The sequence below is a fragment of the Salvelinus fontinalis genome, chromosome 37 (genome assembly GCF_029448725.1).
Source record: "Salvelinus fontinalis isolate EN_2023a chromosome 37, ASM2944872v1, whole genome shotgun sequence".
Taxonomy (NCBI): domain Eukaryota; kingdom Metazoa; phylum Chordata; class Actinopteri; order Salmoniformes; family Salmonidae; genus Salvelinus; species Salvelinus fontinalis.
In genome coordinates, this window is record NC_074701.1 from 1,099,455 (window position 1) to 1,121,317 (window position 21,863).

The following is a 21,863-nucleotide window of genomic DNA, read 5'->3' on the forward strand; positions in this document are numbered from 1 at the left end:
GAGTTTCCTGTTACCATTAACACCTAGATAGCCTTGTTATGGGGCATTTAAAAAGTGTGTGTAAGTGAGCAGTTCCTGTTAAATTCCCCGTCTGCTAGTTGCCAGGCTGTTTTCGCACATATATCTAGCTAAGCAGAGACAGCATAGCATCGCGCTTCCCCTCCGCCTAATAACATAGTTTACATCATCTTACACACTCACTTAAAACTCCAGGATCCACACATTTCCTCAAAGATGGCCGTACATTTTTGAGGGCAGGAATGTTTTAGGTTTCACAGATGGGATCCGAAACCTGGTCTCCAACTTGGGAAACCAACGTCTTAACCATCAGGCCAAGAGGAAATTCTCATTGGACCGAGGGTAACCTTGATTTTGAAGTCGCAGGCAGGACTACTTCATCACGAGTGCTACTTGCCTCCGCTACACAGGAGGCATGCAGGTTCAGGTGCAGAAGTTGTTCTCATTTACAAATCGACAATATTAAATAAATAATTACACATTTCTAAAGCTGTTCAATGAAACGTAAATGCCTTGGAGCAGGCAAACCTGTCTATTCCATTAAGAAACGAATGGCGCATCGGGTGAAGATGACAGTGAGAATGAGTGGGTTACAGTGGCGACCATGAAAGGAAACAAGAGAACTAAAGCTGTGGTGGAATCTAGTAAAACTGAGCCTAGTTCTGCCTCGTTTTTAGTCGGAGTGGGGGTTTTGGACTGATGGAGTTACCTGGGAGGTCTCAATAAAAGTAATGGATACATTGGATAATGTGGCGCCAGTGAGAATTACAAGGTGAAGGAGACAGGTGGCAGGAATAAGGGGTGTCCACTGTCTCATCTGGAGGCAGTGACGAGAGTTGAAGGAACAAGCGCCTTTGAAGAAAAAAAGGGTAGGGGAGAGTGGGGTATGTTGAGATGTTTTTTTTTCACTCTGTCAAGGGAAATATAGTATTCTTTCTAACAAAGTTATCTACTTATATACTGTGTATTCGGAAAGTATTCAGACCATGTGACTTTTTCCACATTTTGTTATGTTACAGCCTTATTCTAAAATCGATGAGATTGTTTGTTCCCCTCAATCTACACACAATACCACATAATGACGGTGCAAAAACAGCTTTTTAGAATAGTTGTCACATTTATTACAAATAAAAAACAGATCACATTTACATAAGTATTCAGACCCTTTACTCAGTACTTTGTTGAAGCACCTTTGGCAGCGATTATAGCCTAGAGTATGACGCTACACACCTGGCACACCTGTATTTGGGGAGATTTCACAGATTATTTTCTGCAGATCCTCTCATGCTCTGTCAGGTTGGATGGGAATCATCGCTGCACTATTTCCAGGTCTCTCCAGAGATGTTGGATCGGGTTCAATTCCTGGCTCTGGCTGGGCTACTCAAGGACATTCAGAGACTTGTATCGAAGCCACTCCTATACTGTCTTGTCTGTGTGCTTAGGAACATTGTCCTGTTGGAAGGTGAACCTTCACCCCAATCTGAGGTCCTGAGCGCTCTGGAGCAGGTTGTCATCAAGGACCTCTCTGTACTTTGCTCCGTTCATCTTTCCCTCGATCCTGACTAGTCTCCCAGTCCCTACCGCTGAAAAACATCCCCACAGCATGATGCTGCTACCACTTTGCTTCACCGTAGGGATGGTGCCAGGTTTCTTCCAGACGTGACACTTGCCATTCAGGCCAAAGAGTTCAATCTTGGTTTCATCAGACCAGAGAATCTTCTTTCTCATGGTTTGAGAGTCCTTCAGGTGCTTTTTGACAAAACTCCAAGCGGGATGTCATTTGCCTTTTACTGAGGGGTGGCTTTCATCTGGCCACTCTTCCATTAAGGCCTGATTTGTGGAGTGCTGCAGAGATGGTTGTCCTTCTGGAAGGTTCTCGCATCTCCACAGAGGAACTCTGGAGCTCTGTCAGAGTGACCATCGGGTTCTTGGTCACCTCCCTGACCAAGGCCCTTCTCCCCCGATTTCTCAGTTTGGCCGGGCGGCCAGCTCTAGAAAGAGTCTTGGTGGTACCAAAATTCTTCCATTTAAGAATGATGGAGGCAACTGTGTTCTTGGGGACCTTCAATGCTGCAGACATTTTTTGGTACCCTTTCCCAGATCTGGGCCTTGACATAACCTTGTCTCGGAGCTCTACAGACAACTCCTTTGACCTCATGGCTTGATTTTTGGTCTGGCATGCTCTGTCAACTTCAGGACCTTAGATACACTGGTGTGTACCTTTCCAAATCATATCCAATCAATTGAAATTTACAACAGGTTGCCTCCAATTAAGTTGTAGAAACATTTAAATGGAAACAGGATGCACCGGAGCTCAATTTCGAATCTCATAGGAAAGGGTCTGAGTACCGATGTAAATAAGGTATTTTGTTTTTGAAATTTGAATACATTTGCAAAACTTTCTAAAAACCTGTTTTCCCATTGTCATTACGGGGTATTGAGTGTACATTGATGAGGAAAATGTTTTATTTGATACATTTTAGAATAAGGCTGTAATTTAACAAAACGTTGATAAAGTCAAAGGGTCTGAATAATTCACGAATGTACTGTACATACCGTATATATATATATATATATATATATATATATATATATATATATATATATATATATATATATATATATATATATATATATATATATATATATATATATATATATATATATGTGGTAACTTGAGCTGCAGGACAGGGTAAGTTAAGCCGCCTACACATTTCTGTACTGAATGAAATGTAACCACTACCATTATAAAACCATGTATATCTTTATTTTTTAAACACAATTCATTTTATCACTTTTTGTCTTTTAATAATTTTAAGCATATTTTAACACTGGCTTACCAACTAACAAACACTGCACTTTAACATTGTTGTTACCTCATATCTCAGCAATAATGCTTTGCATTACGCCTGGGAAGAAAACACTTACAATTAGCTAAACTTGCCATTGGCTCAACCATTGGCTCAGCTTATCCCATGGGAGAGCTCCTTGGTCTTCATGGTGCCACTTGCTTGGTGGTGCCCTTTGCTTAGTGGTGTTGCAGACTCTGGGGCCTTTCAGAACTGGTGTATATATACTGAGATCATGTGACACTTAAATAAAGTCCACCTGTGTGCAATCTAACTATTTATGTGACTTCTGAAGGTAATTGGTTGCACCAGAACTTTTTTAGGGGCTTCATAGCAAAGGGGTTGAATACATATGCACGCCCCAATTTTCAGTTGTTTTGTTATTTTTTTCATTACACTTCACCAATTTGGACTATTTTGTGTATGTCCATTACATGAAATCCAAATAAAAATCCATTTAAATTACAGGTTGTATTGCAACAAAATAGGAAAAATGCCAAGGGGGTGAATACTTTTGCAAGGCACTGTACAAGCATCATGAAACCCCTAAAACAATAAATTAATTTGACATAGTTAAAATGTTATTTTTCTTTTTACCTTACTTGCTTACCACTTTTTTTCATGTGGTTTCTTCCTTCTCAGAAAAATGATGACCTCTTCCTAAATATTTGGTCAAATTATAAATTTTGTGTGTGGTTTCCTAGAAACATAGGTTGCTCAACTTACCCCTTTGGCTGAACTAACCACACTCTCCGTTAGTAGTCACCAGTGAATGTTTCTCGCCAACCGAGTGATCCTGACATATTGCATGTGAAAAAGGTGGACTTTGTATACATTTTTGCAATGGTCATAAACTGCACAGTACAAATGGAGAAAGAAATCGGAGAAAATTAGCATCATTGTGAGTTTGCCTAATGCTTTTTGGGACCGTGATTTCACAGCAGAGGTCTTGCAAGGAATCCTGTCGATTACTGTATCGCTCTCACAGCCCCCTGAATCTCTGTAGGGAGTTGATTTTGATTGGACTGTGACTGAAGGAGAGGGGTTTTGATTTGTCTATTTTTTTTGTATTTTGTGTGATGTTATTTCCCCCCCCACACACCTCTCACTGTAGGTGGGGTTCAGTACACCTTTTAAATTCTAGTCTGCCATAAACCTTCACAGAAAAAGAAGGCAATGTGTCCGTGCCTGCACAGAACTCTGACAAGTACCGAACTTCGACACAGACAGGCGAGGAGCTCCCAAGGACTAAACAGCAAAGAAAAACATTGAATGGAAATACCTCATGAGTTTAGCAAATGTTTGTGTGCAAATTCTACTCCCCCTTTCGGATGTGGTACCTCCTCATTTTTGGATATAGATTTAAGACAGAATGGAAGCAAATCTCTAACATATCACATCATATGCTTCAGCAAAGATTGTTATATGATCCCATGACATTTGGCAGAAATATTTGCCTTTTCTCAATTGGACACAAGTCCGTCCTCTCCTCTCCTCTCCTCTCTCTTCTCTGCCTTCCTCTCTGTGACCCGGAAAAATAGAAGTGGTCAATTTGTAGGAGAGAGTCAATTTGTTATAAGGTGAACATAGGAGTTTGCGCCTGTCCTTGAGTGCGGAGAAAAGCATGCACACATTTAAAAAAGATACGCTACTTAATCATTTTATCTATAAAATGTATGGCACAACCAGCTACATTTTATTTCTACCACTTTACACATGTATTTTGGGATTCCATCTCTGTTAATGTAATTTCCATACAAGCATATTTCTTTCCATGTTTCGTCTACTCTTGACCTTTGTCAGAAGGAGGCGACAAGAGGACGGAGGAGAGGATGTGAGGAATCGAGGAAATCTAATTGAGATTCACCCAATGTCCTTCTGTGTCTTTCTAAAACTGAGGGGGGGGGGCAACATTTTATGGGGGGAAAAGGATTGAGATTACACATGACCATCTGGATTAAAGGGGAATTTCACCCTGGCTTTGCCACGGGATATAGTCACTACTATTAACAACATTACATTTTATTCGTAAACATCACAATTATCCAAACCGCAAAGTAGAACTAGCACATGTTCATTTCGCCGGTAGTATCGAGAAGTTTTGACTCCCTGTGTTTTAGTCTGCTCATAGTGAACCACAAAGTCCAGCATTCAAAGCGAATGCTCATACTTCCCCCTAGGTAGAGAGGGCGTGCCCACAAACTTGAACAAAGGCAGCATTGTTTACTTCGAACGACCAACACACAATGATCTCAGAACTTCTTTAGGCAAGATATGTTTTTCACTGTTTGTCATCACGCCAATCGCCATAAGCACAAGAGTCTCAGCTTCCCCAGCCCACCATGCCAAACACCATTGCTAGTGTACCGAAGCCAGATAAAGAACTATGGCTGTGTTTAGTTCTGAAAAATCTGATGTGATTAAGACCAATTAGTGGAAAAAATATAAATTGGTCTGCCTGTGTCAACACAGCCAGTGTGGCTCAGCATAAGACCGTGTAGACCTGAGGTCTCCAACCCTGTTCCTGGAGAGCTACCCTCCTGTAGGTTTTCGCTCCAACCCCAGCTGTAACTAACCTGGTTCAGTTTATCAACCAGCTAATTATAAGAATCAGCTGCGCTAGATTAGGGTTGGAGTGAAAACCTACAGAACGGTAGATCTCCAGGAACAGGGTTGGAGAGCCCTGATGTAGAACCAACATAAAATAAATTGATACAAAATATTCATATTCATCTTTGAAATTTATCTGCCCTAATGGATTCACCAAATATTTTTATATAAGCTGTACAGGGCTCTGTTGCATCAAACAGATGCTCAACATTCAGATATCAAAATAATGTTATTATATCCAAATAATGTTTGTTTATTTGTACACTATTTAATGCTTACCTGTCTCGGTCAATGAGTGAGAATACTTGAAATAGACACAATGGTGATGCACATATTGTTGGATGACTTTATGGAGAAAAAAATATTTATTTGAATAATGGAGCATTTTCTAAATTCAATCTGACTCCCTGCAACTGGACACAGATATGTTATAAGACTCATGTTTCCCCGAATCAAGGTCGAAGACGACATCGCAAAAAATCTCTGTGCTACACCAAACAGTACCTATCCTGTAACTTCCAGTAATGGATTCCAAACTCTTTGGTTAAATCACATTATCTGGTGTAAAAATCTGTAGCTAAGAGAACTGGTGATCAGCAGATGATGGGAGAGGTGGTCATAATGAAATTGCAATTCTCAAGAAACATACAGTATGTTCAGGTGATACTTGTAAAGCTGTGGAAGGAGTGCCATTCAGCTCCTCATGAGTCATCTGCTTGAATTACAGCAGAGGGATACAGTTCACGGGATACCATGACACACGCAGGCAAAATAATTACGTTTCTTTAATCTAGAATCCACTCCAGGAATAAACCCAGGCACCACACGGCAGTATCTAATTACAGCCATGTCTAAAAGGCATGCTTACGCAAATATGTTTATAGTAATACCAGCTTCAGTTTTAGAGATTTACAAAGTAAATTGTTTTATGATTGTTCCTCATTACTGTTTGCTAGTAAACTTGCCTAGCTAGCTTTCTGGATATGCAATAATTGTTATTTACATCTATTTGGAATCCTATCTTGCGTTATGCCTATAATTTTGTGAGATTGAAATGCATCCACATTCATAATCACAACCAATGTCAACCGTCGTCAATTATGTTACATAGCTAGCTAGTAAAATTATTTACAGTTGCCGGCATTGCACCTTTGCTCAAATGTTACAAATATAAGGCATGGCACATTACAAGTTAGCACGCGCCAGGCTAACTAGCTAGCCAACTCCAGTCATGTGCTAACGTTTGCTGATAAACCTAGCTTTAGGTGGCTGGTTGTAACATTGTAGCTTGCTGTTTAGCAGCTAGCCATATTTACGACTAAAAAGAGAAGAGGTTTTACAATCGAGATACTAAAGATCTCTTATAGTTTTAGTCATAGATATGGCTACTGGTAGTTGTTTAACTAGCTACCTAGTTAGGTAAATTAGCAAACAGAAAAAAATCTGATTTCCCCTCACTCTAACTGGCACTACTTCCGCCGAGGTCGGTCCCTCTCCTTGTTCGGGCGGCGTTCGGCGGTCGACGTCACCGGTCTTCTAGCCATCGCCGATCCACCTTTCATTTTCCATTTGTTTTGTCTTTTTTTCCCGCACACCTGGTTTGCATTCCCTCATTAATCATCTTGCATATAACCCTCTGGTTCCCCCCATGTCTGTGTGTGGAATTGTTATATGTAAATGTATGTGTACTCCAGGCTGGTTTGCACCAGGTTATTGTAACCCGTGTGGGTTTAGTTTTCTTAGTACCGTGTTTTGTTCACCTCAATAAAGGGCTCCGTTTGCTACCCATTTCTGCTCTCCTGCGCCTGACTTCCATGCAGCCAGTTACGCACTGCTTTACACTAACAAGTAGTATGTTAGCCAGAAATACACACTATGGGTTTCAGTAGAGGAACTAAAGTTAGCTAGGTGCCTTGCAGAATAAATAACTTACTTAGCTAGGCACCGTATTTGTCATGTGACCTCTTGGTTCTGACATTGGCTGTGGCTGAGCTTCTAAAGTTAGCTAAACGCTTTCGTTTCAAAATCCTCTTCGCTATATTGCAGTTATAGATGTTCCATTGTCGAATTCGTGTTCATGAGAGGAATCACTTGAAGCCATTGCATCTGGCCAGTTTTCCCCAAAGGATTGTTGTTAGTGTCCGCTTCCTTTTCAAAAAAAGCCCGCCTTGGTGGAGGGACGGGGGCCATAGCATGAAGTACCGCCCAGCCCAAGTTGTAGTCTTTCAGAGACTGGAAGAAATGTTTCTGCTTGTATATTTAGCCGAGAATATTGCTGAAAGACTTCAAATGGCTCTATCGAACAAGGACAACCATATCTACAGCCACAAAAACATATAATGCAATCAGTGTAACATAGATTCCCCCCACCCCAACAATAGACTGGAAGTCGTCACAGCGTGTATCATTCAGCGAGCGAAGCCCTGGCCTGCCTTCCTGACCTGCCACATCTCACTGTCCTAGGAACGATTCAGACATGATGAAAACAAGCCCTGATTTCCCCCAGTGTGAAATGTCCCTTTAAATGTTTTGAAAAACTGCCCTGCTTCTAAGTGTTCTTAACACTTGCTCCTTCTCGTAAAACCTTACTTTGTTTTCTCTCTGAGGCTGACATTGTCTTTAAAAACACACACACACAAAGACATGCTGAGTATTTCCTATATGTGTGTATGTTGCAGTGCGGAGCAGGAGCTGGCGATGTTGTGGAGTGTGGGTTTCGGTGGCAGGATGACTGTGGCCAAGGTCCTCCTATTCTTCTTCGTCCTCCACACGTTCTGCGAAGGTGAGTCCCCGCTACTTACTTTCCATGTTATCCCCCCGCTCGCTCACTCTCTCATCTCCTTCCGTCCATCACACTCCGCTCCTTATTCTCTCTTTTCCCCTCCCTCTCCTCTACCCTTCTTTTATTCTTGCGCTCTTTTCTCTGAACCCCTATTTTTGACCCTTTGTGTAAATGTTTTCTTTGTTTTACATTTCTACTATTCTCCCCCTTATCACTTCTTGTCTCTCTAGTCAAGCTTTCTTCATCTACACCTGATGATCGATCGTGTGTGTGTGTGTGTGTGTGTGTGTGTGTGTGTGTGTGTGTGTGTGTGTGTGTGTTTGTGTGTGCATGCATGTATGTTTGTGTTTGTGTGTGTGTTTGAGTGTGTTGTGAATTACGATGCAGTGTAAACTGGTTGTGACAGCAATGCTGTGACAGGCAGGAGACACGTCCAATCACACCCACTGCTGATGCTGCAGGGGAACGTTATTATGTGAATGTCACAACCTCTTTAGATCAACCCCAATGAGTTTATAAAGGGCCTACACTCTCTGGATTCAAATCACATTTTATTTGTCATTTGGGCCGAATACAACAGGTACGGTGAAATGCTTACTTACAAGCCCTTAACCAACAATGTCGTTTTAAGAAAAATAAGTTCAGAAAATATTTACTAAATTTACGAAAGTTTAAAAAAAGAAAAGTAACACAATAAAATAACAATAGCGAGGGTATATACAGGGGGTATTTGGTATTTAGGTATTTAGTTAGGATCCCCAATAGCTGTTGCAAAAGCAGCAGCTACTCTTCCTGGGGTCCACACAAAACATGAAACATGACATAATACAGAACATTAATAGACAAGAACTGCTCAAGGACAGAATGACATACATTTTTAAAGGCACACGTAGCCTACATATCAATACATACACACAAACTATCTAGGTCAAATAGGGGAGAGGTGTTGTGCCGTGAGGTTTTGCTTTCTATGTTTTTTGAAAGCAGGTTTGCTGTTTATTTGAGCAATATGAGATGGAACGGAGTTTCATGCAATAATGTCTCTATAGAATACTGTACACTTTCTTGAATTTGTTCTGGATTTGGGGACTGTGAAAAGACCCCTGGTGGCATGTCTGGTGGGGTAAGTGTGTGTGTCAGAGCTGTCTGTAAATTGACTATGCAAACAATTTGGGATTTTCAGCACATTAATGTTTCTTATGAAAAATAAGAAGTAATGCAGCCAGTCTCTCCTCAGCTCTTAGCCAAGAGAGACTGGCATTCATAGAATTGATATCAGCCCTCTGATTACAATGAAGAGCAAGACGTGCCACTCTGTTCTGGACCAGCTGCAGCTTAACTACAGTAGGTCTTTCCTTGCAAAACTCAACCACATGACTGGACAATAATCAAGATAAGATAAAACTAGAGCCTGCAGAACTTGCTTTTTGGAGTGCGGTCTCAAAAAAGCAGAGCGTATCTTTATTTCGGACACACCTCTCCCCATCTTTACAACCAGTGATTCTACAGTGCATTCGGAAAATATTCAGACCCCTTGACTTTTTCCACATTTTTTTACGTTACAGCCTTATTCTAAAATGTATTCAATAGTTTTTTTTCTTTCAATCATCAATCTACAAACAACACCCCTTAATGACAAAACAAAAACAGGTTTAAAGAATTGTTTGCAAAAAAACACAAAAAACCCCGGAAATATCACATTTACATAAGTATTCAGACCATTTACTCAGTAGTTTGTTGAAGCACCTTTGGCAGAGATTACAGCCTTGAGTCTTCTTGGGTATGACGCTACAAGCTTGGCACACCTGTTTTTGGGGACATTCTCCAATTCTTCTCTGCAGATCCTCTCAAGCTCTGTCAGGTTCGATGGGGACCATCGCTGCACAGCTATTTCCAGGTCTCTCCAGAGACTGTTCGATCGGGTTCAAGTCCAGGCTCTAGCTGGGCCACCCAAGGACATTCAGAGGTCCTGAGCTCTCTGGAGCAGGTTTTGATCAAGGATCTCTGTACTTTTCTCCATTCATCTTTTCCTCGATCCTGACTAGTCACTTGGCATTCAGGCCAAAGTATTCAATCTTGGTTTCATCAGACCAGAGAATCTTGTTTCTCATGAGAGTCTTTAGATGCCTTCAGGCAAACTCCAAGTGGGCGGTCATGTGCCTTTTACTGAGGAGTGGCTTCCGTCTGGCCTCTCTACCGTAAAGGCCTGATAGGTGGAGTGCTGCAGAGATGGTTATCCTTCTGGAAGGTTCTCCCATCTCCAAAGAGGAACTAGGAAGGGTCTTGGTGGTTCCAAACTGCTTCCATTTAACAATGATGGAGGCCACTGTGTTCTTGGGGACCTTCAATAAGGCAGAAATGTTTTGGTACCCTTCCTTTTCGACACAAGCCTGTCTCGGAGCTCTACAGACAATTCCTTCGACCTCATGGTATCACGTTTTAGGGAAGACCCAGATGCAGACAGTGTCAAAATAACAAAGTTTATTACTAGAACGTTGGGAAGGCAAAACGACAAGTCAACTCCAGTTCAGAGTACAAAAACAGAACAGCAGGCAGTCTCAGGGTCAGGGAAGGCAGAGATCAATAACCCAGTGGGATGTGACTAGGTACAGAATGGCAAGCAGAATGGTCAAAACCAGGAACTAGAAACAGACATGAACAAGGGTAGAAACACTGGTAGGCTTGACAATCAAAACGAACTGGCAACAGACCACAGAATGCACAGGTATAAATACACTGGGGATAATGGTAAAGATGTGCGACACCTGGAGTGGGGTGGAGACAATCAGAAAGATAGCACCAAGACAGGTGAAACAGATCAGGGTGTGATATCAGGACAATGATCATCAACCTTGGATTAGACAAAGATTTTTTCTTCAAGAAGCAGGATGTACTTCAGAAACCCGACAAGGCCAAAATCCCTGTCATTGGCAAGAGAAAGAGAGGCAGGTACAGAGGACACAGAGCGGGGTGCCTCTTAAGGACCTGCCGACGGCAAGTGGGCAATCTGCCTTTACCGTCAGTATTACTTGCCAACTTACAATCATTGGACAATTTATTAGATCACGAATATCCTACCAACGGGACATCAAAACTTTAACCTCTTATGTTTCACCGTATCGTGGCTAAATGACGACATGGATATTCAGCTTGTGGGATATACGCTGCACTGGCTAGATAGAACAGCACACTCAGGTAAGACGGGGGGGGGGGGGGGGGGGTCTGTGCATATTTGTAAACAACATCTGGTGCACAAAATCTAAGGAAGTCTCTAGATTTTGTTCGCCTGAAGTAGAGTATCTCATGATAAGCTGTAGACCACACTATTTGCCAAGAGTTTTTGTCCATATTTTTCGTGGCTGTATATTTATCACCACAGACAGATGCTCGCACTAAGACCGCACTCAGTCAACTGTATAAGGAAATTAGCAAACAGGACACCGCTCACCCAGAGGCGGCACTCCTAGTGGCCGGGGACTTTAATGCAGGGAAACTTAAATCAGTTTTACCTAATTTCTATCAGCATATTAAATGCGCAACCAGAGGGAGGACAATTCTCCCTGTACTCCGCACACAGAGACGCATACAAAGCTCTCCCTCGTCCTCCATTTGGCAAATCTGACCACAATTCTGTCCTCCTAATTCCTGCTTACAAGCAAAAATTAAAGCAGGAAGCACCAGTGACTCGGTCTATAAAAAAGTGGTCAAATGAAGCAGATGCTAAACCAAAGGACTGTTTTGCTAGCACAAACTTTCCGGAATTCTTCCGATGTCATTGAGGAGTACACCACATCATTTACTGGCTTTATCAATAAGTGCATCAAGGACGTCATCCCCACAGTGACTGTACGTACATACCCCAACCAGAAGCCATGGATTACAGGCAACATTCGCACTGAGCTAAAGGGTAGAGCCCATACTTTCAAGGTGTGGGACTCTAACCCAGAAGCTTATAAGAAATCCTGCTATGCCCTGCGACGAACCATCAAACAGGCAAAGTGCAAATACAGGACTAAGATTGAATCGTACTACACCGGCTCCGATACTAGTCTTATGTGGCAGGGCCTACAAACTTTTGCAGACTACAAAGGGAATCACAGCCGAGAGCTGCCCAGTGACACAAGCCTACCAGGCGAGCTAAATCACTTCTATGCTCGCTTCGAGGCAAGCAACACTGAGGCATGCATGAGAGCATGAGCTGTTCCAGACAACTGTGTGATCACACTCTCCATAGCCGACATGAGTAAGACCTTTAAACAGGTCAACATTCATAAGGCCGCGGGGCCAGATGGATTACCAGGACGTGTACTCCGAGCATGTGCTGACCAACTGGCAGGTGTCTTCACTGACATTTTCAACATGTCCCTGATTGAGTCTGTAATACCAACATGTTTCAAGCAGACCACCATAGTCCCTGTGCCCAAGAACACAAACCTGCCTAAATGACCTGAGACACGTAGCACTCACGTCCATAGCCATGAAGTGCTTTGAAAGGCTGGTAATGGCTCACATTAACACCATTATCCCAGAAACCCTAGACCCACTCCAATTTGCATACCGCCCAAACAGATCCACAGATGATACAATCTCTATTGCACTCCACACTTCCCTTTCCCACCTGGACAAAAGGAACACCTACGTTTGAATGCTATTCATTGACTACAGCTCAGCGTTCAACACCATAGTGCCCTCAAACCTCATCACTAAGCTAAGGATCCTGGGACTAAACACCTCCCTTTGCAACTGGTTCCTGGACTTCCTGACGGGCTGCCCCCAGGTGGTGAGGGTAGGTTGCAACAGTATGTACCTGTAGATATAGTTACATTGACTATGCATATGTGATAAACAGAGAGTAGCAGCAGCGTAAAAGAGGGGTTGACGGTTTGGGGGTGGCGAGACACAATGCAGATAGTAAGGGTAGCCATCGTTACATAGGCTACCCGTACTATCTGCATTGTGTCCCGCCACCACCCAACCGCCAACCCCTCTTTTATGCTGCTTCTACTCTCTGTTTACCACATATGCATAGTCAATGTAACTATACCTACATGTACATACTGCCTCAATTAGTCCGACTAACCGATGCCTGTATATAGCCTCGCTACTGTTATTCTCACTGTCTTTTAACTGTTGTTTTTATTTCTTTATCTATTGTTCACCTAATACCTAGTTTTTACTTAAGAATTACCCTGTTGATCAGTAAGCATTTCACTGTAAGGTCTATCTATACCTGTTGTTTCGGCGCACGTGACAAATAAACGTTGATTTGATTTGACACATGGCTTGGTTTTTGCTCTGACATGCACTGTCATCTGTGGGACATTATGTAAACAGGTGTGTCTAACAACTGCTTAACACTATTGGCTACTGTATGTTTAAGCTTAAACTCTATTGGACCAGTTAGGTTCGCTACTGGAGCAGTAGGGAGAAATGAAAACCACACAACTGAATCATTTAGGAAAAGAATACCGGCTTGTGTTTGGTAAATTCAAATTCTTACAAAAAAAAGAATCACCTTGAGTAAATATTAATATTTGAAATTTGTACAATGAGCTCAATATGAATTCAATACAACAACAGTACAATATACTTAGATATTGGCCATATATCCGGCCTATAGTTTACTAGGCTGCACCCAACTCTATTTTAATCTGATGGTAGCTCACATATCAATGTGCAAAGTTCAATATAAATACAATAAACATGAATCCACAGAAAAACACAACCCAATTCACAAATACTGTGAGTGACTGTGCATATCAATAAACACTTTAAGGTACTTAAATGTGGTATGTTCTTATTACAGTCAAAAAAACCTAAACAAACAGGATCACACAATATATATATATATACCATGAGTACCTTTCATAGAAACATTAATATAGCTCTTAGCTTTAACCTCTTAGATGAATAAGAAAATAAAGCTGAGTCAAACTGCTTTAGACTTTTAACTACAGCACCAGGTTCACGTGGACTGAACAATAGAGTCTGCTGGGCAAATGGAAAGTACTCGTGCTAACACCTATACACATTTTCTTATAAAGTAATCTAAAACATACATGTGTACCAAAAAGGATTATGATCATAGCTAATCACATTTATTAAAAAAGTATGAACTAAAATAGTTTGCCATGCATGATACGCATGATTGAGACAAAATTACTTGGCATTACCTTAGATTGTAAACTGTCATGGTCAAAACATATACAGTGCCTTCGGAAAGTATTCAGACCCCTTGACTTTTTCTACATTTTGTTACGTGACAGCCTTATACTAAAATGTATTAAATAAAAAAAGTATCTATATCCACAGTAAAACGAGTCCTATATCAACATAACCTTAAAGGCCGCTCAGCAAGGAAGAAGCCACTGCTCCAAAACCGCCATAAAGACAGACCACGGTTTGCAACTGCACATGGGGACAAAGGTTTTACTTTTTGGAGAAATGTTCTCTGGTCTGATGAAACAAAAATAGAACTGTTTGGCCATAATAACCATCGTTATGCTTGGAGGGAAAAGGGGTAGGCTTGCACTTCACAAAATAGATGGCTTCATGAGGTAGGAAAATCATGAGATGTTGCTTCAATATATCCACAAGACATCAGTCAGGAAGTTAAAGCTTGGTCGCAAATGGGTCTTCCGAATGTACAATGACTCCAAGAATACTTCCAAAGTTGTGGCAAAATGGCTTAAGGACAACAAAGTCAAGGTATTGGAGTGGCCATCACAAAGCCCTGACCTCAATCCTATAGAAAATGTGTGGGCAGAACTAAAAAAGCGTGTGCGAGCAAGGAGTTCTACAATAATGACTCAGTTACACCATCTCTGTCTGGAGGAATGGGCCAAAATTCACCCAACTTATTGTGGGAAGCTTGTGAAAGGCTACCCGAAACGTTTGACCCAAGTTAAACAATTTAACGGCAATGCTACCAAATACTAATTGAGTGTATGTAAACTTTTGACCCACTGGGAATGTGATGAAATAAATCAAATCTGAAATAAATCACTCTCTCCTATTATTCTGACATTTCACATTCTTAAAATAAAGTTGTGATCCTAACTGACCTAAAATAGGGAATTTTACTAGGATTAAATGTCAGAAATTGTGAAATGATGAACTCAGATTAAATGTATATGGCTAAAGTGTATGTAAACTTCCAACTTCAACTGTACATACATTTTACATACACATTTTGCATCCAGTGGGTATGGATACAGCTTTAGAATAAGGTTCTACAGTATTAGTAAAAATGTGATCGATACATGTGGATGATCTTGTTCCTGTAGTGTTTGTAAACACCCTGGTAGATTTATTAATAACCTAACCCAGATTATGGCACTGCATACAGTGAGAAGCTTCCTCTTTAGCGGACAGCTTGATGAAAACCAGTCAATATTCAGGTCCCTGAGAAAGTAGACCTCTCGGTTTACATCACATACACTATCAAGGATTTCACACATATTATTTAGATACTGACTGTTAGCACTTGGTGGCCTATTGCAACACCCCAAAAGACAAGGCTCTAGATGGGCCAAGTGAACCTGCAACCACAACACTTCAATAACACTTGGCATAAGATCTTCTATAAGCATTACAGGGATATGGCTTTGAATATTTACAGCAACACCTCCCCATAAGCTTTTCTGTCTCTTCTATAGATGTTATATACTTGTATTGCTAATGATGTATCATCAAAATAATTAAGTGATTCTCAGAAATGGCTAATATATGAATGTTATCTGATGTTAGCAAGTTATTGATTTCATTAACCTTATTTCTAAAGGCAACATATATTAATATGGGATATTTTAGCCCTTTCCTGGGTAGACAGACATAATATGGAAAAGAGCAAACAAAGCAAGAGAAAAGTACTGTATATGCAGTCAACAGTCCATTAATCAATTGTGTGTGATTTTTTTTCACCTTTATTTAACCAGGTAGGCCAGTTGAGAACAAGTTCTCGTTTACAAAAACGTACAGTCAATGTGTGCAGAAGATGAATGTGCAAGTAGAGATACTGGGGTCCAAAGGAGCAAAACAATAATAATATGGGGATGAGGTTGTTGGGTTGGCTATTTGCAGATGGGCTGTGTACAGGTGCAATGATCGGTAAGCTACTCTGACAGCTGATGCTTAAAGTTAGTGAGGGAGATAAAAGACTCCAGCTTCAGTGATTTCTGCAATTCATTCCAGTCATTGGCAGCGAGACCTGGAAGGAGGATCAGGAGACGACTTCTGGTAAGACCAGTGAAATATACCTGCTGGAGTGCATGCTACGGGTGGGTGCATCTATGGTGACCAGTGAGCTGAGATAAGGCGGGGCTTTACCTAGCAAAGACTTATAGATGACCTGGATCCAGTGGTTTTGGTGACGAATATGAAGCAAAGGCCAGCCAACGAGAGCATACAGTTGGTGGTGGTGGGTAGTATATGGGGCTTTTGTGACAAAATGGATGGCACTGTGATAGACTACATCTATTTGCTGAGTAGAGTGTTGGAGGCTATTTTGTAAATGACATCGTCGAAGTCAAGGATCGGTAGTATAGTTAGTTTTACGAGGGCATGTTTGGCAGCATGAGTAAAGGACGCTTTGTTGCAAAATAGGAAGCCGATTCTAGATTTAATTTTGGATTGGAGATGCTTAATGTGATTCTGGAAGGAGAGTTTACAATCTAACCAGACACCTAGGTATTTGCAGTTGTCCACATATTCTAATTCAGAACTGTCCAGAGCAGTGATGATAGGCGGGCGGGCGGGTGCGGGCAGCAATTGGTTGAAGAGCATGTTTTACTTGCATTTAAGAGCAGTTGGAGGTCACGGAAGGAGCATTGTATGGCATTGAAGCTCATTTGGAGGTTTGTTAATTAACACAGTGTCCAAAGAAGGGCCAGAAGTATACAGAATGGTGTCGTCTGCGTAGAGGTGGATCAGAGAATCACCAGCAGCAAGAGCGACATCATTGATGTATACAGAGAAAATAGTCGGCCTGAGAATTGAACCCTGTGGCACCCCCATAGAGACTGCCAGAGGCCCGGACAACAGGCCCTCCGATTTGACACACTGAACTCTGTCTGAGAAGTAGTTGGTGAACCAGGTGAGGCAGGCATTTGAGAAACCAAGGCTGTTGAGTCTGCCGATAAGAATGTGGTGATTGACAGAGTTCAAAGCCTTGGCCAGGTCGATGAAGATGGCTGCACAGTATTGTCTTTTATCGATGGCAGTTACGATATTGTTTAGGACCTTGAGTGTGGCTGAGGTGCACCCATGACCAGCTCGGAAACCAGATTGCAGAGTGGAGAAGGTTCGGTGGGATTCGAAATGGTCGGTGATCTGTTTGTTAATTGGCTTTCGAAAGGCAGGGTAGGATAGATATAGGTCTGTAACAGTTTGGGTCTAGAGTGTCTCCATCTTTGAAGAGGGGGATGACCGCGGCAGCTTTCCAATCTTTAGGGATCTCAGACGATACCAAAGAAAGGTTGAACAGGCTAGTAATAGGGGTTGCAACAAACAGATAATTTTAGAAAGAGGGTCCAGATTGTCTAGCCCAGCTGATTTGTAGCGGTCCAGATTTTGCAGATCATTCAGAACATCAGCTATCTGGATTTGGATGAAGGAGAACTGGGGGAGGCTTGGGCAAGTTGCTGCGGGAGGTGCAGAGCTGTTGACCGGGATAGGGGTAGCCAGGTGGAAAGCATGGCCAGCCCTAGAAAAATGCTTATTGAAATTCTCGATTATTGTAGATTTATCGGTGGTAACAGTGTTTCCTAGCCTCAGTGCAGTGGGCAGCTGGGAGGAGGTGCTTTACAGTGTCCCAGAACTTTTTTGAGTTTGTGCTACAAGATGCAAATTTCTGTTTGAAAAAGCTAGCCTTCGCTTTCCTAACTGTCTGTGTATTTTGGTGCCTAACATTCCTGAAAAGTATACATATTGCGGGGCTATTCGATGCTAATGCAGTATGCCACAGGATGTTTTTGTGCTGGTCAAGGGTAGTCAAGTCTGGAGTGAACCAAGGGCTGTATCTGTTCTTAGTTCTACATTTTTTAATGTGGCATGCTTATTTAAGATGGTGAGGAAAGCACTTTTAAAGAATAACCAGGCATCCTCTACTGACATAATGAGGTCAATATCCTTCCAGGATACCCGGGCCAGGTTGAATAGAAAGGCCTGCTCGCTTTAGTGTTTTAAGGAGCGTTTGACAGTGATGAGGGGTGGTCGTTTGACCGCGGACCCACTACGGACGCAGGCAATGAGGCAGTGATCGCTGAGATCCTGGTTGAAGACAGCAAAGGTTTTTTTAGAGGGCAGGTTGGTCAAGATGATATCTATGAGGGTGCTGTGTTTTACGGATTTAGGGTTGTACCTGGTAGGTTCCAGGTTATTACATACAGTCGGGAGGAACTATTGGATATAAGAGCAACGTCAACTCACCAACATTACGACCAGGAATACGACTTTCCCGAAGCGGCTCCTCTGTTTTGCCCACCACCCAGGACAATGGATCGGATCCCAGCCGGTGAACTAAAACAATGACGCCGTAAAAAGGGCAAACGAAGCGGTCTTCTGGTCAGGCTCCGGAGACGGGCACACCGCTCCCGAGCATACTACTCGCCAATGTCCAGTCTCTTGACAGCAAGGTAGATGAAATCCGAGCAAGGGTTGCATTCCAGAGAGACATAAGAGACTGTAACGTTCTTTGCTTCACGGAAACATGGCTCATTCGAGACACGCTATCGGAGTCGGTACAGCCAGCTGGTTTCTTCACACGTCGCGCCCACAGAAACAAGCATCTTTCTGGTAAGAAGAAGGGCAGGGGGAAATGCCTTATGATTAATGCAACCGCTGTGTCAGATTTCAAAAAAACTTTCCGGAAAAAGCACACCATGCTATATTCTGAGTACAGCGCTCAGAGCCCAAATAAGCCATGAAGATATCCGCCATGTTGTGGAGTCAACTGATGATCTTCATCAGAATGCACTCCCAGGAATCCCAGTTCCACAATTAATGTTTGATTTGTTCCATAAAGTCCATCATTTATGTCCAAATAACTCCTTTTTGTTTGCGCGTTCAGTACACAATCCAAACTCACGGGCAAGTCCATGCGAAAGTTCAGACGAAAGGTCATATTACAGTTCGTAGAAACATGTCAAACGAAGTATAGAATAGATTTTTAGGATGTTTTTAACGTAAATCTTCAATAATGTTCCAACCGGAGAATTCCTTTGTCTTCAGAAATGCAATGGAACGTAAGCTAACTCTCACGTGAACACGCATGGTCAGCTCATGGCACTCTGCCAGAGCCCTGTCTCAAAGAGCCCTCCTTTCCCCCTCCTTCACAGTAGAAGCATCACACAAGGTTCTAAAGACTGTTTACATCTAGTGGAAGCCTTATGAAGTGCAATATGACCAATATCCCACTGTATATTCGATAGGCCAAGAGTTGAAAATCTACAAACCTCAGTTTTCCCACTTCCTGGTTGGATTTTTCTCAGGTCTGCCATATGCGTTCTGTTATACTCACAGACATCATTCAAACAGTTTCAGAAACTTCAGAGTGTTTTCTATCCACATCTACTAATAATGTGCATATTTAGAAACTGGGACTGAGTAGCAGGCAGTTTACTCTGGGCTTCCCCCTATCCCAAACAGGTTAGCAAGGCTAATCTGAAAACAAGACTCCCTAAATTCTATCAGCATATCAATTGTGCAACCAGGGCTGGTAAAAAACCCTGGATCATTGTTATTCTTACTTCTGCGACGCATATAAGGCCCTCCCCCGCCCTCCTTTCGGAAAGCTGACCACGACTCCATTTTGTTGCTTCCAGCCTATAGACAGAGACTAAAACAGGAAGCTCCCGTGCTCAGGTCTGTTCAACACTGGTCCGACCAATCTGATTCCACACTTCAAGATTGCTTCGATCACGTGGACTGGGATATGTTCCGCATAGCGGCGAACAACATTGCCGAATACGCTGATTCGGTGAGCGAGTATATTAGCAAGTGCATCGGTGATGTTGTACCCACAGCGTTTATTAAAACATTCCCCAACCAGAAACCGTGGATTGATGGCAGCATTCGCGCAAAACTGAAAGCGCGAACCACTGCTTTTAATCAGGGCAAGGTGACCGGAAACTTGACCGAATACAAACAATGTAGCCATTACCTCCGCAAGGCAATCAAACAAGCTAAGCGTCAGTATAGAGACAAAGTAGAGTCACAATTCAACGGCTCAGACATGAGAGGTATGTGGCAGGGTCTACAGTCAATCACGGATTACAAAAAGAAAATCAGCCCCGTCGCAGAATAGGATTTCTTGCTCCCAGACAGACTAAACAACTTCTTTGCTCGCTTTGAGGACAATACAGTGCCACTGACACGGCCCGTTACTAAAACATGCGGACTCTCCTTCACTGCAGCCAACGTGAGTAAAACATTAAAACGTGTTAACCCTCGCAAGGCTGGAGGCCCAGACGGCATCCCCAGCCGCGTCCTCAGAGCATGTGCAGACCAGCTGGCTGGTGTGTTTACGGACATAGTCAATCAATCCTTGTCCCAGTCTGCTGTTCCCACATGCTTCAAGAGGGCCGCCATTGTTCCTGTTCCCAAGAAAGCTAAGGTAACTGAGCTAAACGACTACCGCCCCGTAGCACTCACTTCCGTCATCATGAAGTGCTTTGAGAGACTAGTCAAGGACCATATCATCTCCACCCTACCTGACACCCTAGACCCACTCCAACTTGCTTACCGCCCCAATAGGTCCACAGACGACGCAATCGCAACCACACTGCACACTGCTCTAACCCATCTGGACAAGAGGAATACCTATTTGAGAATGTTCATCAACTACAGCTCAGCATTTAACACCATTATACCCTCCAAACTCGTCATCAAGCTCGAGACCCTGGGTCTCGACTCCACCCTGTGCAACTGGGTACTGGACTTCCTGACTGGCCGTCCCCCGGTGGTGATTGTAGGTAACAACATCTCCACCACGCTGATCCTCAACACTGGGGCCCCACAAGGGTGCGTTCTGAGCCCTCTCCTGTACTCCCTGTTCACCCATGACTACGTGGCCATGCACACCTCCAACTCAATCATCAAGTTTGCAGACGACACTACAGTGGTAGGCTTGATTACCAACAACGACGAGACGGCCTCCAGGTGAGGGCCCTCGGAGTGTGGTGTCAGGAAAATAACCTCACGCTCAACGTCAACAAAACAAAGGAGATGAGCGTGGACTTCAGGAAACAGCAGAGTGAGCACCCCCCTATCCACATCGACGGGACAGTAGTGGAGAGGGTAGTAAGTTTTAACCTTTCTGAACCACCCATCCCGGATCCGGGATAATTGTCATCAGCAATGCTGAATAGCATAGCGTAGCATAGCCCCACAGGTAAATAATATTACTAGACAATATTAATATTCATGAAATAACAAGTACAATATTGCAAAACACAGCTTAGCCTTTTGTTAATCCACCTGTCGTCTCAGTTTTTGAAATTATGCTTTACAGCGAAGCAATACAAGCGTTTGTGCAAGTTTATCGATCGCTCGACAAAACAATAAGTACACTTAGCATCAGGTAACTTGGTCACGACAATCAGAAA

The 21,863-nt window shown here is 42.6% G+C and overlaps 1 protein-coding gene across 1 annotated transcript in view; it reads left to right on the forward strand.

Annotated features, from left to right (window-relative positions):
• LOC129835970 (cadherin-23-like) overlaps positions 1–21,863 on the forward strand; it is a 717,892-nt gene that overhangs the window by 47,087 nt on the left and 648,942 nt on the right. Inside the window, exon 2 of the mRNA XM_055901677.1 lies at positions 8,156–8,259. Within this exon, the coding sequence (XP_055757652.1) occupies positions 8,175–8,259 (85 nt within the window). The 5' untranslated portion in view covers positions 8,156–8,174. The remainder of the gene's footprint in view (positions 1–8,155; positions 8,260–21,863) is intronic.